Below are 14,050 nucleotides of genomic sequence, written 5' to 3' on the forward strand. Positions count from 1 at the left end.
GACTCAGAGTCAACTGTTGGCAGACATTGTGGAGAAGACCAAGGAGTACTGGTTGATTGAGAGTTGGGATTTGCCCGAGGAGGCAACGATGCCAAGAGAGAGTGCAAGCGGACGAGTCGCTCGAAAGAAGAGCCAAGAGAGCCAAGAAGTCGAGGCACTATTCTAACCCATAACATGTTGTACATTCTCCCCAAGCCAAGCCGCCACACACGACAGAGTACCATGCATTACTAGGATGAGCCCTATGCCGCAGAGATGGGGATTGCACAGAAGGGGCATGACTGCTGGTGTTATCTAGCCAAGCACGAAATACATTCTAAGATGTTGCATGCTTACGAAATACCAAGAGTGATAACGCAAGTGCCGAGACTTGCTCAAGTCCCGCGTATCTCAACGATAGATAAGGTGTCAGGGATCTGGCTCGTTGTTTGATGCTGGAGATAGCAATCATCCAGCAATGATAGCTTAAGCAGCATCACGTCAATCGACAAACAACCACAGGCGGGTGAGCGATGTGGCGTGCTTAGGCTACTCGACGAGCGATACTATAGACTCAGGATGACCAACGGCATTACCTGGTGGCTTAACTAATTCTCGTACCTTAAGCGGTAAATGGTTTGTCTCACCACCATGCCCTCCTCGGACAAGAGCACACCACGATAGGAGCTCTGGAGAGGCGCGGAACGAATGAGAAGGTAATTGGGACCAGTAGGTTCAATGATTTGAGCAACAAAAACAGGGCTACGGCACTCTCGCTACCGAAGCACCAGCTCACCAATTTTAAATCAGCGGTCTCCAAGAAGCCCGAGAATGGGATTTCACGTCTCCACCTCAGGAGTTTAAGCAAGGGTCTCGGTGTGCCTGCTCATGTTTCCCCGGGGGTGAAACTCTGAGCTGAACCCTGGCGTCGTTTTCTTGTAACCAAATTTGGGGTTTGTTCTCCGTGGGCTTTGCTCCAACCGCGCTCCTATCCTGGAGTCCATTGGATCGTTCAGGAAGTCTCTGATTCTCCTGGCGCCTAATTTGTGGCCAGACTTCCTTGCCAGCTATCGAATATCTCTCAGCATCACAGTGCGATAGTACATTGCCTAGCTGGCTTCCCTGTGGGTATATCTTGTGCCTCGTTCTCTTGGCTGACCGTGTCTTGGATCAGCGGACGATTGTTATGTTCCATCAAGGATCCATGCCACCCATTGCCTCGGAACGATCTCATGCAGAAGCAAGACTCCTGACTCCTCAATCTGGATCCAAGTCGTACGCTGTAAGGGAATCCTGCGATTGTACAGAGTATATGGGGAATTCTTTGGAAGGCTGCGTCAGGAGATAACCGGGCATGACATTCTACAATTGCCGCATGAGGCGATTAAGCATAACCGGACTCAGGTTCCGAACGAATCAATCATCGCAGAGGCAACCTGTATCCTACGCGCTAAGTAGCCTGTTTAGAGTGCCTAAAACTAGCTTCCGTGCAAACGCCTGCTACCCCCAAAAAAGAAAAGGTTCTGGAAACTTACTCAGAAGAGTCGACCATGCCTTATGTCGACATTTGGGGGTCACTTATATTTCGAACAATACGACAAGGAGCAGAAACCCCCCCTCGAGCGGTGCGCGCCAACTTCAAGCTTCCGATACCTCGTTTCGTCTTGCCCCAGCTCAGCGCTGTATTCATCACCACGAGGGATATTTGCGAATGGCCAAGGGTGCTGGAGCCTATCCCTCTATAGCTCAGTGCCCGGCCGATGGTACGGCCAACGTTCGACACGGGCCTCTTCACTTTGGAGAAATAGCGTCTAATCCCAGGCAATTGAAGCGAGTATGCCTTCACCCCGCAAAGCATCGACTTATTACGTTTAAATATCCACTTAAGCCCACTGAATAAATAGGTGAATAGGATGGTAGGATGGCTTGACTCGTCGTCAAACTCATCCAACCTAAAGCTATCAAATGGCGCATCAATGCATCCTGTTTCTCTCCGCAAAAGATACCTACACTGGGGGTACTGACTGACAAACGATGGAGAAAGGCAGAGTGAAGGCATCTGATGCGATAGCGAACAGAACAACCTTGAAAGTCAGGATCTCGTCTGCGGGCGTCACTGTGCTTGGCGGGTAGTGAGATTGGGAACTGATCATTCCACGAAGGGCATGTGGCAAGGTCTTGGAAAAGTCTTGGGAGATAGATAGAAGAGCTTGGAGGAGGATGGTTGGGGAGTTGGAAAGCTTGGTATTGGGGTCATAATCGCAGACACTTACTCAAATTGCAACGTCAATCCGCTTATAGCCGTCTCTGGCCTTTGTCTTTTGCCCCTCCCCCAGACAAAGGCCAAGAAGACAACATGCTGCTGATTGGATCCTCCGCAACGCAGGGAGGTTTCTTGTTCCTTCTAAGATGGCAAGTTGGGACTGTACGTAATGGAATACCAACAATCAGCAACTTCTCCGCAATTTCCTGGAGTTGAGACAAGCTCGGACATGTATGTATGTGGAGGAGAACTTGTGAAAAGCGTATTGTCTTGTCGTGTGAGACGACTGTTGGTTATCGTTGATAAGGTTCAGGTTTATGACAAGCCCATGATTTTTCAGAGTAGTGTCACGAGAATCAACCATGATGGCTCGAAGGAGGGAGGACATGGGCAGTGCGGCAGTCTTGATACTGCTTCCCCGTGATGATTTGCCCAACCAATAGGACTTTTGATGCCCTGTCAGGTTGCTCCCGACTTGTAACCGGAAATCAGTAACTACTGATTTCTGTCGAATTGCCTCTAGCGAATCCGTACCCAGATCACGCGAGCTGGCATGAGCTTTGGCCAGGTACAGGTACATTGGAGAAGAAGCCAACTGCCTAGACAGGTACTGTACCTGACTGAGGCCCATCCATAACTGCCCTCTTTTCAATCTGGGCCTGGCAGTTCTGGTCGGACCATCCTTCGTCACCATTATTTGACTAAGAGATTTGCGAAATTGTCTTGGCTAAATTCAGGTAGTTTGGTTTCTGCTGTTTTTGCTCGTTTTCCTGAAGGTTCGTAATGATTCTCTATCAAGAGTTTCTTCAGTTACCTTCAGGCGACATAATGAGGGGAGACATGGTCTCGTACGTCAAGGTATGTAATATACCTCTAGATCACGTTCTTTTGAGGGAAGAAGATGGAAGAAGATTCGGGGTATGAGTATATTCTTGGTATAGACTCTATATCGGCGATACACAGCTGCGAGTATGATAAGTATGTATGTAGTAGGTAGGTTATTGACGTAGAAGAGTTGCCCAGACAATTACGTAGGCTCAATTATCTGTCGTACTTTGACTAGGTACGTACTATCTTGAACTGGAATTGTCCCCATACCTACCTAGGTAGGTTGTTTCCAAGGTTTTGAGGTGCAATAACTTATGGAAGCTAGGGGGGGAAAAAAAACACCAAACTCCACCTACACCTAAAAACGCCCTTTCTACAATAATAACTAAGATATAATATTTATATCATTTTAAACATTATTTATAGGCAGATTTTTTTATAATAGGTATAAAGTAATATTTTATACTTAAAAAAGCTAAAATTAGAGATATAATTAAATTTTATAAGTATTAGGGTCTTCTTTATATAAAAAAGGATATTTTTAAGTTTTTTAAAGCTATAAAAATATAAGGGTTTAAGATTTATAAATAACCTAATAATAATAATTCCCTCTAGATAAGGTATAATAATATAACTAAAGAAGAAACCTAAAGTTAGAAAAGACTTATTAATAACTTTACTTTAGATTTAATTAAAGATTTATATAATAAAGAAAGATTTAAAGCTAAAAGACTAAAAATAGAAGATATTACTAATACTGCTAGCCTTAATATTAACTTAACTATTTATATACTTTAAGACTGTCTTAAAAAATAAAACCTATATAAAAGAAAGGCTTAAAGAGTTAATTAGGTCTTTAGGGTTTAATAAAACTAATAGATAGCTTTTTATAAGGCTATATTAGATAAAAGACTTAAAGAAAAAGATTAGAATACTATCCTGTTATCTAATAAAGTCTACTTTAGCTTTAATAATAAGTAATAGGCTTAGATTATAAAGAAGCCTAGGATTAAGTCTAATCTTAAATATTTATAGGAAAAAAAGTCCTTAGATAAAGACTAATAGAAGTTAAGGTATACCTAGGCTACTATTAGGATTAGATATAAGTTACTTTTAATCTTCTATATAGTCCCTATAAATAAGAATAGAAAAATAACTTAAAAGGTCTATAAAGAAAAGATCTTAGATAAATATATTAAGCCTTTTATTAAGGAAGGCTATACTTTTATCTTAGAAGAAGATAATGATTTTAGATATAGTCTAGGTTAAGATAATTAAGTTAAAAGATAGAAAGAAAAGTATAGTTTTTAGTCTTTTTTTAATTACCTTTCTTTACTAAACCTAGCTCTTATTAAAAATACTTAAGGACTATTAAAGTTAAAGATATAAAAAACCTCTTTTTAAGATACTAATTTTATTAAAAAAGAGGCTATAAAAGCTTAAGATAAGATTCCTTAAGCTTTAATTAATATATTAATAAAATTATAGCTTTATTATTTTTAATAATATATTAATTATAATAGGGGTAAAATAAGCTATTAAAGTAAGCTTTAGTGATTATAAAAATATATATTTTATATAATAATTATTTTTATTTAGTATTATTATAATTAATTAAAGATTTCTAGGTTATTATAATGAAGTAGTAGTGTGGGTAGAGTTTAGTGTTTTTTTTCCCCCCGAGGGGAAGGCACGGGTTGACGGCATAAACGGCGCATTGAGCGCTTGACTGCTTTAGGACTAGCTCCAGTTGATCTGCCGGTAGGTACCATATTCACCTTGCGCTGACCGAGAAGGTGCAGCCAGTCGGTCGATATTGGGCAGGTTCTGAACAAAGGGAACGAAACACAAACTCACACAAACACGAGCTTTTCTTCTCTAGCATCACTCTTTTCCTCTCACAGCAGTCAACGTGGCTTTTCTATGACTTTGACATGAGGCACAACAAGAAAGTCATCGTCAGTATGAAACTGCACTAGTGACAAAGCATCATGACGAGAGTCATCATTTGCGACATTTGTGCGGTTTTTGGCCACGACGCAATGCTATTAAATACTGGCCGTGGAAGCGACTCGATACAGTTAGAAATCATTAACTTTACATTTACAAAACTTAATACCATTGTTTATTCTCTTTTTTTTTTAAAGCCCAAAACAAAAACAACTGGCAAACGCTCGTCCTGCTCAATCACCCAAGAACAGAAACGTTCTTCACCAAGCACTTGTCATCCTATATTTCGTCGCATCACAATACACAACGCTCAACTGTGAAACAACTCCAAAAATGGCTTCCACAGAAACGGTTGTCACAACCTCCTATCTCCTCGGGAACCTGCACTGCCCGACTTGTGTCACTTTGATTCGCTCCCTCTTACACGATGCCTTTGGCGACAATGTACTCTGGGTTTCCCCAAATCTCGTTACCTCCGTTGTTACAGTCGAGCACAAAGAGAACTCCTCGGCTTCGGTTGCCAGCATGCAAAGGGTCCTTCAAGACGCTGGCTTCGAAGTCTGCGGCCTCAATACAACCGCCAAAACTGCGAATGATCTCTATCGCACGTCCCAGGTGGAAGGGGAGAGTAGCCGTGTCGCCGAGCATTCCGATGGCTGGTTGGATTCCTTCTTTCACTTTTGGCGCCCACAAGTATCACCTCTAGCGATAGAGGCCGCTCGTGCTGCTCACCTCGAAAATTGTGAAGCATGTAAATCCGAGAAAATCCCCGGAAAGTCACCATCTGATGTCAAGAAAGAACTAGTTCGGGTTTCTTCTGTCGTTTCCGATACCCCTACCAGACGTTCTTCTCTGCCGTATCCCCTCCAAAAGGTGATTACAGCAACATCCCCCACTCCATCATGGCGAGTTACGCTCTCTGTTGGCGGCATGACATGTGCTGTTTGTGTCAACACAATCACGCAAGAGATGGAGAAGTTTCCCTGGGTCACAAAGGTCTCTGTCAACCTCGTTTCTAACAGCGCAACCATCGAATATACAGGTGGTGATCGAGAACAAGAGATTGTTGATGCAGTTGAGGACCTCGGATACGATGCTGCAATCGACGAGGTTGTCAATCTACAAGAGAAAAAGGCTCAAGCTGATGAGCGTGAGGTCGAAGTGAGTGTCGACGGCATATTTTGCCAGCGATGCCCAGAGCGAATCGTCACAACCCTTAAGGCTCTTGCCCCAGGTCGACTCCAAATCCTCCAGGAGCCTACCATTCAGAATCCTATTCTAAGACTCAGATATACACCTGATGCTCCTAGATTTACAATCAGGCAGATCTTACAAGCCATTGAAGCAGCCGACGACTCCCTCAAAGCCTCCATCTACCATCCTCCCACACTCGAGGAGCGATCTCGAATTATCAGAGCCAAGCATCAGCAAGCTCTATTGTATCGTGTGATCCTTACCCTCATCTTCGCTGTCCCTACCTTTGTTCTCGGCATAGTTTACATGAGCCTGCTGCCAGATTCCAACCATGAAAAGATGTTCCTCATGGCACCTTGGGTTTCCGGGCTCAGCCGCCTCGATATCAGTCTTTTCGCGCTTGCTACGCCGGTGTACTTCTTCGCCGCTGATGTATTTCACGTCCGAGCAATCAAAGAAGTTCGAACAATGTGGCGAAGGGGAAGCCGCATGCCTTTAATTCAGCGCTTTTACAGATTTGGTAGCATGAACATGCTTGTTTCACTGGGAACAAGCATAGCCTATTTCTCCTCAGTCGCACAGATGATTGCCGCAGGGACGTCTCGGAGAGAGCATCATAAATCTAAAGCCGAGATGTATTTTGACTCTGTGGTTTTCCTGACGCTGTTCCTTCTCCTAGGAAGGCTCATCGAGGCGTACAGTAAATCCAAGACTGGCGATGCAGTCGAAATGCTAGGCAAGCTTCGTCCAACGACAGCTCTCCTCCTTGGAAAAGACAAGGCTGGGGGCCAGATCACTAGCACCGTGCCTGTTGATCAGCTTGACTCTGGAGACATAATTCGTGTGCCTCATGGCGCATCCCCTGCTGCCGATGGCATTCTTGTCAGTGGAGAAACCAACTTTGACGAATCGAGCCTCACTGGAGAATCTCGGCTCATCAAGAAGACGGAAGGAGACCAAATCTTTGCTGGGACAATCAATAAGGCAGCAGCCGTTACCATGCGTGTCACTGGCGCCTCCGGGCAAACGATGCTAGACCAGATCGTTCAAGTTGTGCGCGAAGGTCAGACAAAACGAGCACCAATCGAACAGATCGCCGACCTTCTGACTGCCTATTTCGTTCCCGTCATCACTCTTATAGCAATCTTCACCTGGATCATCTGGATGGTGCTTGGCTTTTCCGGTAAGGTCCCAGAACACGAGGAGTCCTCTGATGGCGACTCGGTAGTGTTTGCCCTCCAGTTTGCCATTGCCGTTTTTGTTGTTGCTTGCCCGTGTGGCCTCGCACTTGCAGCACCCACAGCCATCTTTGTAGGCGGAGGTCTTGCGGCTAAGCATGGTATTCTTGCCAAAGGTGGTGGTGAAGCGTTTGAGAAGGCGAGCAAAATTGATTGCGTTGTCTTTGACAAAACGGGTACTCTCACCGAGGGAGGACAGCCGAAGATCACCGATTCTGTACTCTTCCCTGACACTTCGTCAAGTGAAGAGGAACGCAGCGCTTTTCTGTCAGCACTCAAAGCTGTGGAAGAGAGCAGCAGCCATCCCATAGCCAAAGCAATTGTCTCATTCTGTGGTGACGCTCTGGCTAGTAATGTTGAGAATCTCGAGGAGTTGGCTGGAAGAGGTATGAAAGCCTCATTCAAAGGCTTTGGCAATCAAGAGATGGACATGATTATCGGCAACGAACTTCTCATGCGAGAATTTTCAGTAAACTTGTCAACTCACATCGCTTCACTTCTCGGTACCTGGAAATCCGAAGCCAAGTCAGTTGCTATTGTCGCCACGAAAGCATCATCTGCCGAAGCCTGGACACTTGCCGCAGCGTTGTCCATCTCGGATCCGATCCGTCGTGAGGCCATTCCTGTCATCCGAGCGTTAATTTCTCGTGGTCTTCAGGTATGGATGTTGTCTGGTGACAACGTTACCACCGCCCGCGCGGTGGCGCAGCGCGTTGGCATACCCTCGTCTAATGTTCTGGCTGAGGTTCTCCCATCGGACAAGGCAGCTAAGATCTCATCTCTCCAAGCCTCTCTCCACGCACGCGGCTCAACGACCAAACGCGCTACTATCGCCATGGTCGGGGACGGAATCAACGACTCGCCCGCGCTCACGACGGCCGATGTGGGCATCGCCATAGGAACGGGAAGCGACGTAGCCATTAGCAGTGCGGCATTCGTGCTCGCAACGTCACAGCTTACGGCTGTAGTCACGCTCTTGGATCTCAGCCGCGCCGTCTTTCGACGGATTCGTGTCAACTTTGCGTGGGCACTTGTGTACAACATGCTTGCCGTGCCCGTTGCGGCTGGGTGCTTCTATGCGATCAAGACATCAAGTGGAGAACGCGTAAGGCTGGATCCGGTGTGGGCGGCTCTCGCGATGGCTCTATCAAGCATCAGTGTAGTGTTGAGCAGCCTGAGCCTTCGGATTCGGGTTCCTGGAGTGGGATTTCGCTCTCGCAAGGTTGAAATGGAGGAGCAGTATTAGGAACAGCGGTTGTGGCAGTCATGGTGTAGCTGCGTATTATGCCATCGCTTAGATAGTACGAGCTCAGCCTCCAGAATCTCAAATTCAGGGTTCTCTTAGATAGTTATGCACAGCTTACTCTTGGGCTTTCACGCACCTCGTGCCATGCATATGCCATGTTGCCGATCTCATGTTGTGAACCAATAGACGAATTCTCGCAATCGCCCTGTCTCGAAAGTTTTAGCCAAAGTGATTCTGCTTCGGCCCCCGCGGAGGTTACAAAGAATATGTCATTCACACCATTTTGATTTTCGTTGGTGTGAGCTGTGAGTCGCTGCTCGTCCGAGGGATCCGTCCGTGCAAGCCGTGATGACTTCACACAGCCACGATTGATTAAAATCTGTCCTCACTCAATTGAGCCTGTGCTGTTGCATTAAGGAGCATTGCCAGTTTGTTGTGTATGTATGTATGTGCATACAAGCAATTAAAAACATGGTTTAATTGAGAAAACTAAAAATATAACACGCTGAGATTGAGTAAAGATAAGAGTTGAAAACACGTTTCATTGCGAATGAAACATGACGAGGTTCATGCACTCATCAACCTCGTATCAAGTACATAAAGCAAACTCCATAAAACAAGCTCTACTCGTATTTGTCCGCCACCCGCATACGCAACCGTCTCCATTATGTAGACACCCCCTGGCTCTGAGTGCGCAATCAAGTATTTTCACTTGAGTCATTCAAGAGAAATGCACTATCCGTATAATGCAATGTAATTTCATTCTCCTCAGCGAGGGCCCGTAGCAATTGCATTCGGCAGTGCATGCAAATGGAATCTATTTTGTTTGCTTACATCTATACTTTGATTTGATCCTCCGTCGGACTCGTCAGAATCCGAATTCGAAGGATTTGACAGTTTGCGGTAGAAACGATTACATGATTGGTCAAAGTACCAAGTAAGCCTACCAAATTTGGTAACTGGCCCAAGCTGTAGGGGAGGACCCTGTAAAGGCGCATCACCAGGCATAAGGAAGGGCTTATTTTAAGGCACTACCAAAACTCCCACTGACTGACTGACAGAAAATGGCTTGCAGTTAACCTCGCAAGGATGCAAGATGGAAGATGGAAGATGAAAGAGGCACGGCACTGTTGATGATCCAACACTGACTGAATTGGAGCGATTTGTATTGCAAGGTTTAATAGATATTACTAAGTTGTAATTTGGTATCTGTATTCTTCCTAGATGTTGTAGATGTTGTTGGGCCCCCAAAGATGTATACCCCATTAAATAACTCCATGATCCAAATCCTACCAAAATGTGGCAGTGTATGATGCCTACTCCTTATCCCAATTCTATTCCCATTCCCCCCATCATATATCCCCGATACCAATCGTGGGGCGTAATGCTTTGTAGAGGCCGTCTAACAACATTGATACTGCGTAATCCCGAAACCGTCCAATAGTAATAATGCACACGCCCCCTTATCCCCGGGGAGGCTTCTGTCTTTCATGCAAGCCACAATAAACGCCGGCCTTTCAGTGGAAAGACTGTAGAGTAGAAAACATAAACAAATTGTTTGTAATAGAACAAAGGGAATAATGTTGAGCGGCTTGTCGGCCAACTCATGATGTATCTGGTTCTCTAAGAAAGCAGATGGAGAAGTTAAAAAGATATCAACAACCAAACGCCATGCCAAGGTTTCTTTTTCGATGCGAAAAGTAACGGATGCAGAGGTCGATATAGTAATGCCAAACAGCGGTCCGTGTAACGCCAAGACTATGCATTAGATAGGTGTCGAGCGCGTGCCCGATCGTGGGTAGCTATTTATCGCACAGCGACGCTACCACCGAGAAGACGACCCCACATGCCGCGCCTTGAGCGCTGCTGCTGATGCTGATGTTGCTGCTGCTTCTTGGACGAGGTCTCATGGAGTTGCTGGTACTGTTGGTACTCATCGGCGGTGATCTCATAGGGAAGCATACGGCCAGCAGGCATATGAGCCTTGGGGTAGTCAACATCGGGAACGATCTGGACGGGTGAGTCGTAGAGGCTGCCCTGTTGAGACTCATAGTAGTAAGGCTCAGGCTCGGAGGGCTCGAGAGGAGTGGTAGCTTGTGAGTAAGCGCGGCCAGAGGAGACAGATGAGGCGTAAGAGCTAGAAGAGCTGCTGTAGCTGAGACCAGGAGGAGTAAAGTTTCCAGAAAGGTTTCGTGCGTGCTCAGGTGTTGATCCTCGAGAGCGGGAGTGACCGCGAGAAGAGGCAGGGCTGGGATATCGGGTGGAGGCAGCATAGAGCTCTTTCTGTCGTCTCTTCTCCTCGCGGTGTCGGATCTTCCTGGCATGTCGCTCGGCAATCTTGTGGCGTAGGGGCTCAAGGAAGTCGTCGAGATCACGGTAAAGGTCCTCCTCAGTAATTCGAAGATCCCACTCAAGAAGGAAGAGAAGCTGCTTCTCCATGAGGTTGACCTCTGTGCGGCTGAAGCCAAAGCTGTAGCACTCGGTGGTGATGTGGCTGTAGTTGGCCCAGTGCTTGTTCTTGGGTGAGCTGTCGTTGAGGTACTTGGCTGAAAGAATCAAAGCAGCGAGGAAGATGCGGTGAGCAGTGCATCGTAGACCACGAGCCATGGGCTGGAGCTTTGACTTTAGGCGACCGAGGTAGACCAGTGTTGACATGAGAGTAGGGACCTGGACGTTGGATGAGACGACGAGCTGTGTGATGAACTCCTCGAGGGTGGGGAGAGCTCCGTCTTCGGATCTAACGGTTCGGGGCTCGGGGCTCCTGGGAGGAGCTGGGAAGTTCTGGCGAGGCTCGGCGGGAGCGGGAGGCATGAGAGTCGAGTCACAGGCAATGACGTTGTGGGCGGCTTGGGCGAGGTATGCGATCATATCGCGACCCACAGGTTGGTAGACGAATTGGTCCAGGGCAGTCTTGTTGAGTTCCTCCATGGTGAGGTATCGTAGTGATGTTGCAGAAGCCATTGTGTGTATGTGGATGTGGATGTTTGAGGGAGAGGAGGAACAGAGGTTGTATGAGTGGATGGGAGAGGATGATAGAGATATACTACACGGGAGGGCGGATCGTGTGTAAGTGAAGGTGGGGTGCGGTTGAGGCTGATAGGCCTAGAAAGAATCGATAGGCTGTGAACCTTGACCTATTGCAAAAGCAGAGCAAAGCAAAGCAGAAGTAGAAGCAAAAGCAAAAGGCAGATGATTAATATCTTGATTGAATGTGACTGGAAAAGAGGAACCAGGGGTCAAGCCAGATGAAGGTGCGTGAGGATAGATATATCAAGAGATCAGAGGCTCATGTGAGGACCCTAAGAAACTGGCTTCGTAAGTAATGGAGCTAAGGGTGACGTTTTGGGTGTGAATGTGGAGGATGGGTCATGAAGGGGGAGGGCAGGGGCGTGTCGTTTGGAGGCTGAGCGCCGCGTCTCTGTCTCTAATGCTAAGGCTAAGGCTCGCTGAAAAACCTCCAAGCCCGACAGGGGTTCACAGCGAAAGCGAGCCCAGTGCCACAAGCGGGCTGGGCTGGGCTGGGCTGGGCTGGGTTGGGTTGGGGTGTGCAGGGTTCAGATAGACAGGGGGGTCACTCACTGGGTCGTAGGGGAAGACTCTAGTCGGAGAGATGTCTCGAGACTAGGTCAGGTCCAGTTATTCAGTGGACTGCAGCGAGCAATGCAACTAACAAGCTGCTGGGGCGGTCTGGCCGGGAGGGGGGATAAATGCTGGCTGATAGAGCAAGATGCCACTCAAAAACCTGAATAGGTGCAGTATGTACTTCCGGGTGGCGAAAGAGAGAGAGAGAGAGAGCAGACAGTGGCTTGAGAAGAAAAGAAACCTCAACAGTAACAGAATGATGATCCCTGTACTGCGTATCGTTGCGTATCGTTGCGTTGCGTTGCAGAATGCGGCGTAGCAGGTAGCAAATATCACAATGTCTCGCCGGTTGCTGTGCTGCGTCCGTCTCGGTATTGGCTATGTCTCAGTTTTTTCTTGTTCGTTTTACCGAACGAGATTATAGTAGACTGTAGGCGTTTGTTTTCAGAAACGTCCCGTGGGTCCTTTGTTTCGATTGATTCTGATATTAATTAAAATGCCAGAAACAATTAAAGCAAGCAACAAGGTCCGGTCCAGGGTCCAGATTCGGTAGCCGCGAATATACTTGGTGATATGTCGCTGAGAGCTGTTTGCTTCCGCCGGGTACGGGATAAGGCGTTCGAGGCCCTGCGTTTGGCACGGCGATGAGCGAATAGCGGGAAAAAAGAAGATCGACACCTTTCCAAAGCCGTTCAGGAACTGCTCGGACGGGAATAAGATGAAGCGATTTAGACTTTATGTCGCTGTGGCTTGAAGCTCGATCTGGGCGAGATGCGAGTCTAAAGTTGACAGCTGTGGGGGGGGGAGACTCGGGATGCTCTGAGTGCTCTGGAGTGAACCGGAGGAATGGTGGTTAAAGTGAATGATGAACGAATAGTCGAGGTATTTGAGATAGGTGACGTGGGTGGATGATGTCCAAGGTTGGCCGATAGATCAAGATCGGTCTGTTGGTGTAGATGGATGAGATCTGATGAGATGAGAGACTCTGGAAAAGAAAGAAGAGTTCAAGAGTTATATAACCAAGTGATGATATCAAGACCGGCTTGACAAGGGAAGGAATATTGGTTATTCGGTTCTTGATTAATCCAGAGGGTCAGGTTGGACTGGAATTTTAAGATTGCATACAAAGGGAGAGAGCTTGCACCTCCGCAGAGTATTGAATTGAAGGGTTGAGATGGCGAGCCTGCACCAGACAAACGAGAACCGAACCGATCGATAGTTGGTTAGGTAGGTAGGTAGTGGGCGGTGGAATTAATGATGCGATGCGAGAATCGTCAAGACTCCAGGTCCAGACAAGTCAAGTCAAGTCAAGTACCTCAGGTACGTAATTATTGTTGTCCAAGGGATGGGATGGATGTGCTGTACATGTACCTGCCAGAGGTATGCGGGAATGGATGGTCGAAACGGGCGTGGCAAACGAGAAACAAACACTATTTTTTTCTTTTCAGTGTATGATCGGCCCCAAGAATTCCAGACGCAACGGGACGAGGAAGAGTAAGTGAGGGAAGAGGAGATATGGAGGAGGGGATGGGATGGGATGAAGAGTGATGAATGATAATAAGAAAAGTCGAGACATGAAACGGAAGCAATGGGCATCTTAATAGTAATAACCTGGTCTTGCTCTGTCTACGCGAGAGTCTCGAGATTGTGAAATTCATTGGCTCACTTTACTTGATTACGATGGATTACCTACTACCTACCTACCTACCTACCTACCTACCTACCTACCTACTACGACAGAGAGTGAGTATGTAGGTAGATGCGCTGGGC

At 46.8% G+C, this 14,050-nt stretch overlaps 2 protein-coding genes across 2 annotated transcripts; one reads left to right on the forward strand and one right to left on the reverse strand.

The window, feature by feature from the left end:
- Window positions 1–5,353: 5,353 nt before the first annotated feature.
- Window positions 5,354–8,698, forward strand: J7337_008481 (uncharacterized protein; the record flags this gene model as incomplete). The annotated part of the gene is made up of 1 exon (XM_044826099.1): window positions 5,354–8,698. The coding sequence occupies one exon, from the start codon at window positions 5,354–5,356 to the stop codon at window positions 8,696–8,698; it is 3,345 nt and encodes a 1,114-aa protein (XP_044679016.1).
- Window positions 8,699–10,504: 1,806 nt separating this feature from the next.
- On the reverse strand, window positions 10,505–11,659 carry J7337_008482 (uncharacterized protein; the record flags this gene model as incomplete). Its single annotated transcript, XM_044826100.1, has 1 exon — window positions 10,505–11,659. One exon carries the CDS (start codon window positions 11,657–11,659, stop codon window positions 10,505–10,507), a length of 1,155 nt encoding a protein of 384 aa, XP_044679017.1.
- Window positions 11,660–14,050: the final 2,391 nt, after the last annotated feature.

This window comes from Fusarium musae, chromosome 6 (genome assembly GCF_019915245.1).
Source record: "Fusarium musae strain F31 chromosome 6, whole genome shotgun sequence".
Taxonomy (NCBI): Eukaryota; Fungi; Ascomycota; class Sordariomycetes; order Hypocreales; family Nectriaceae; genus Fusarium; species Fusarium musae.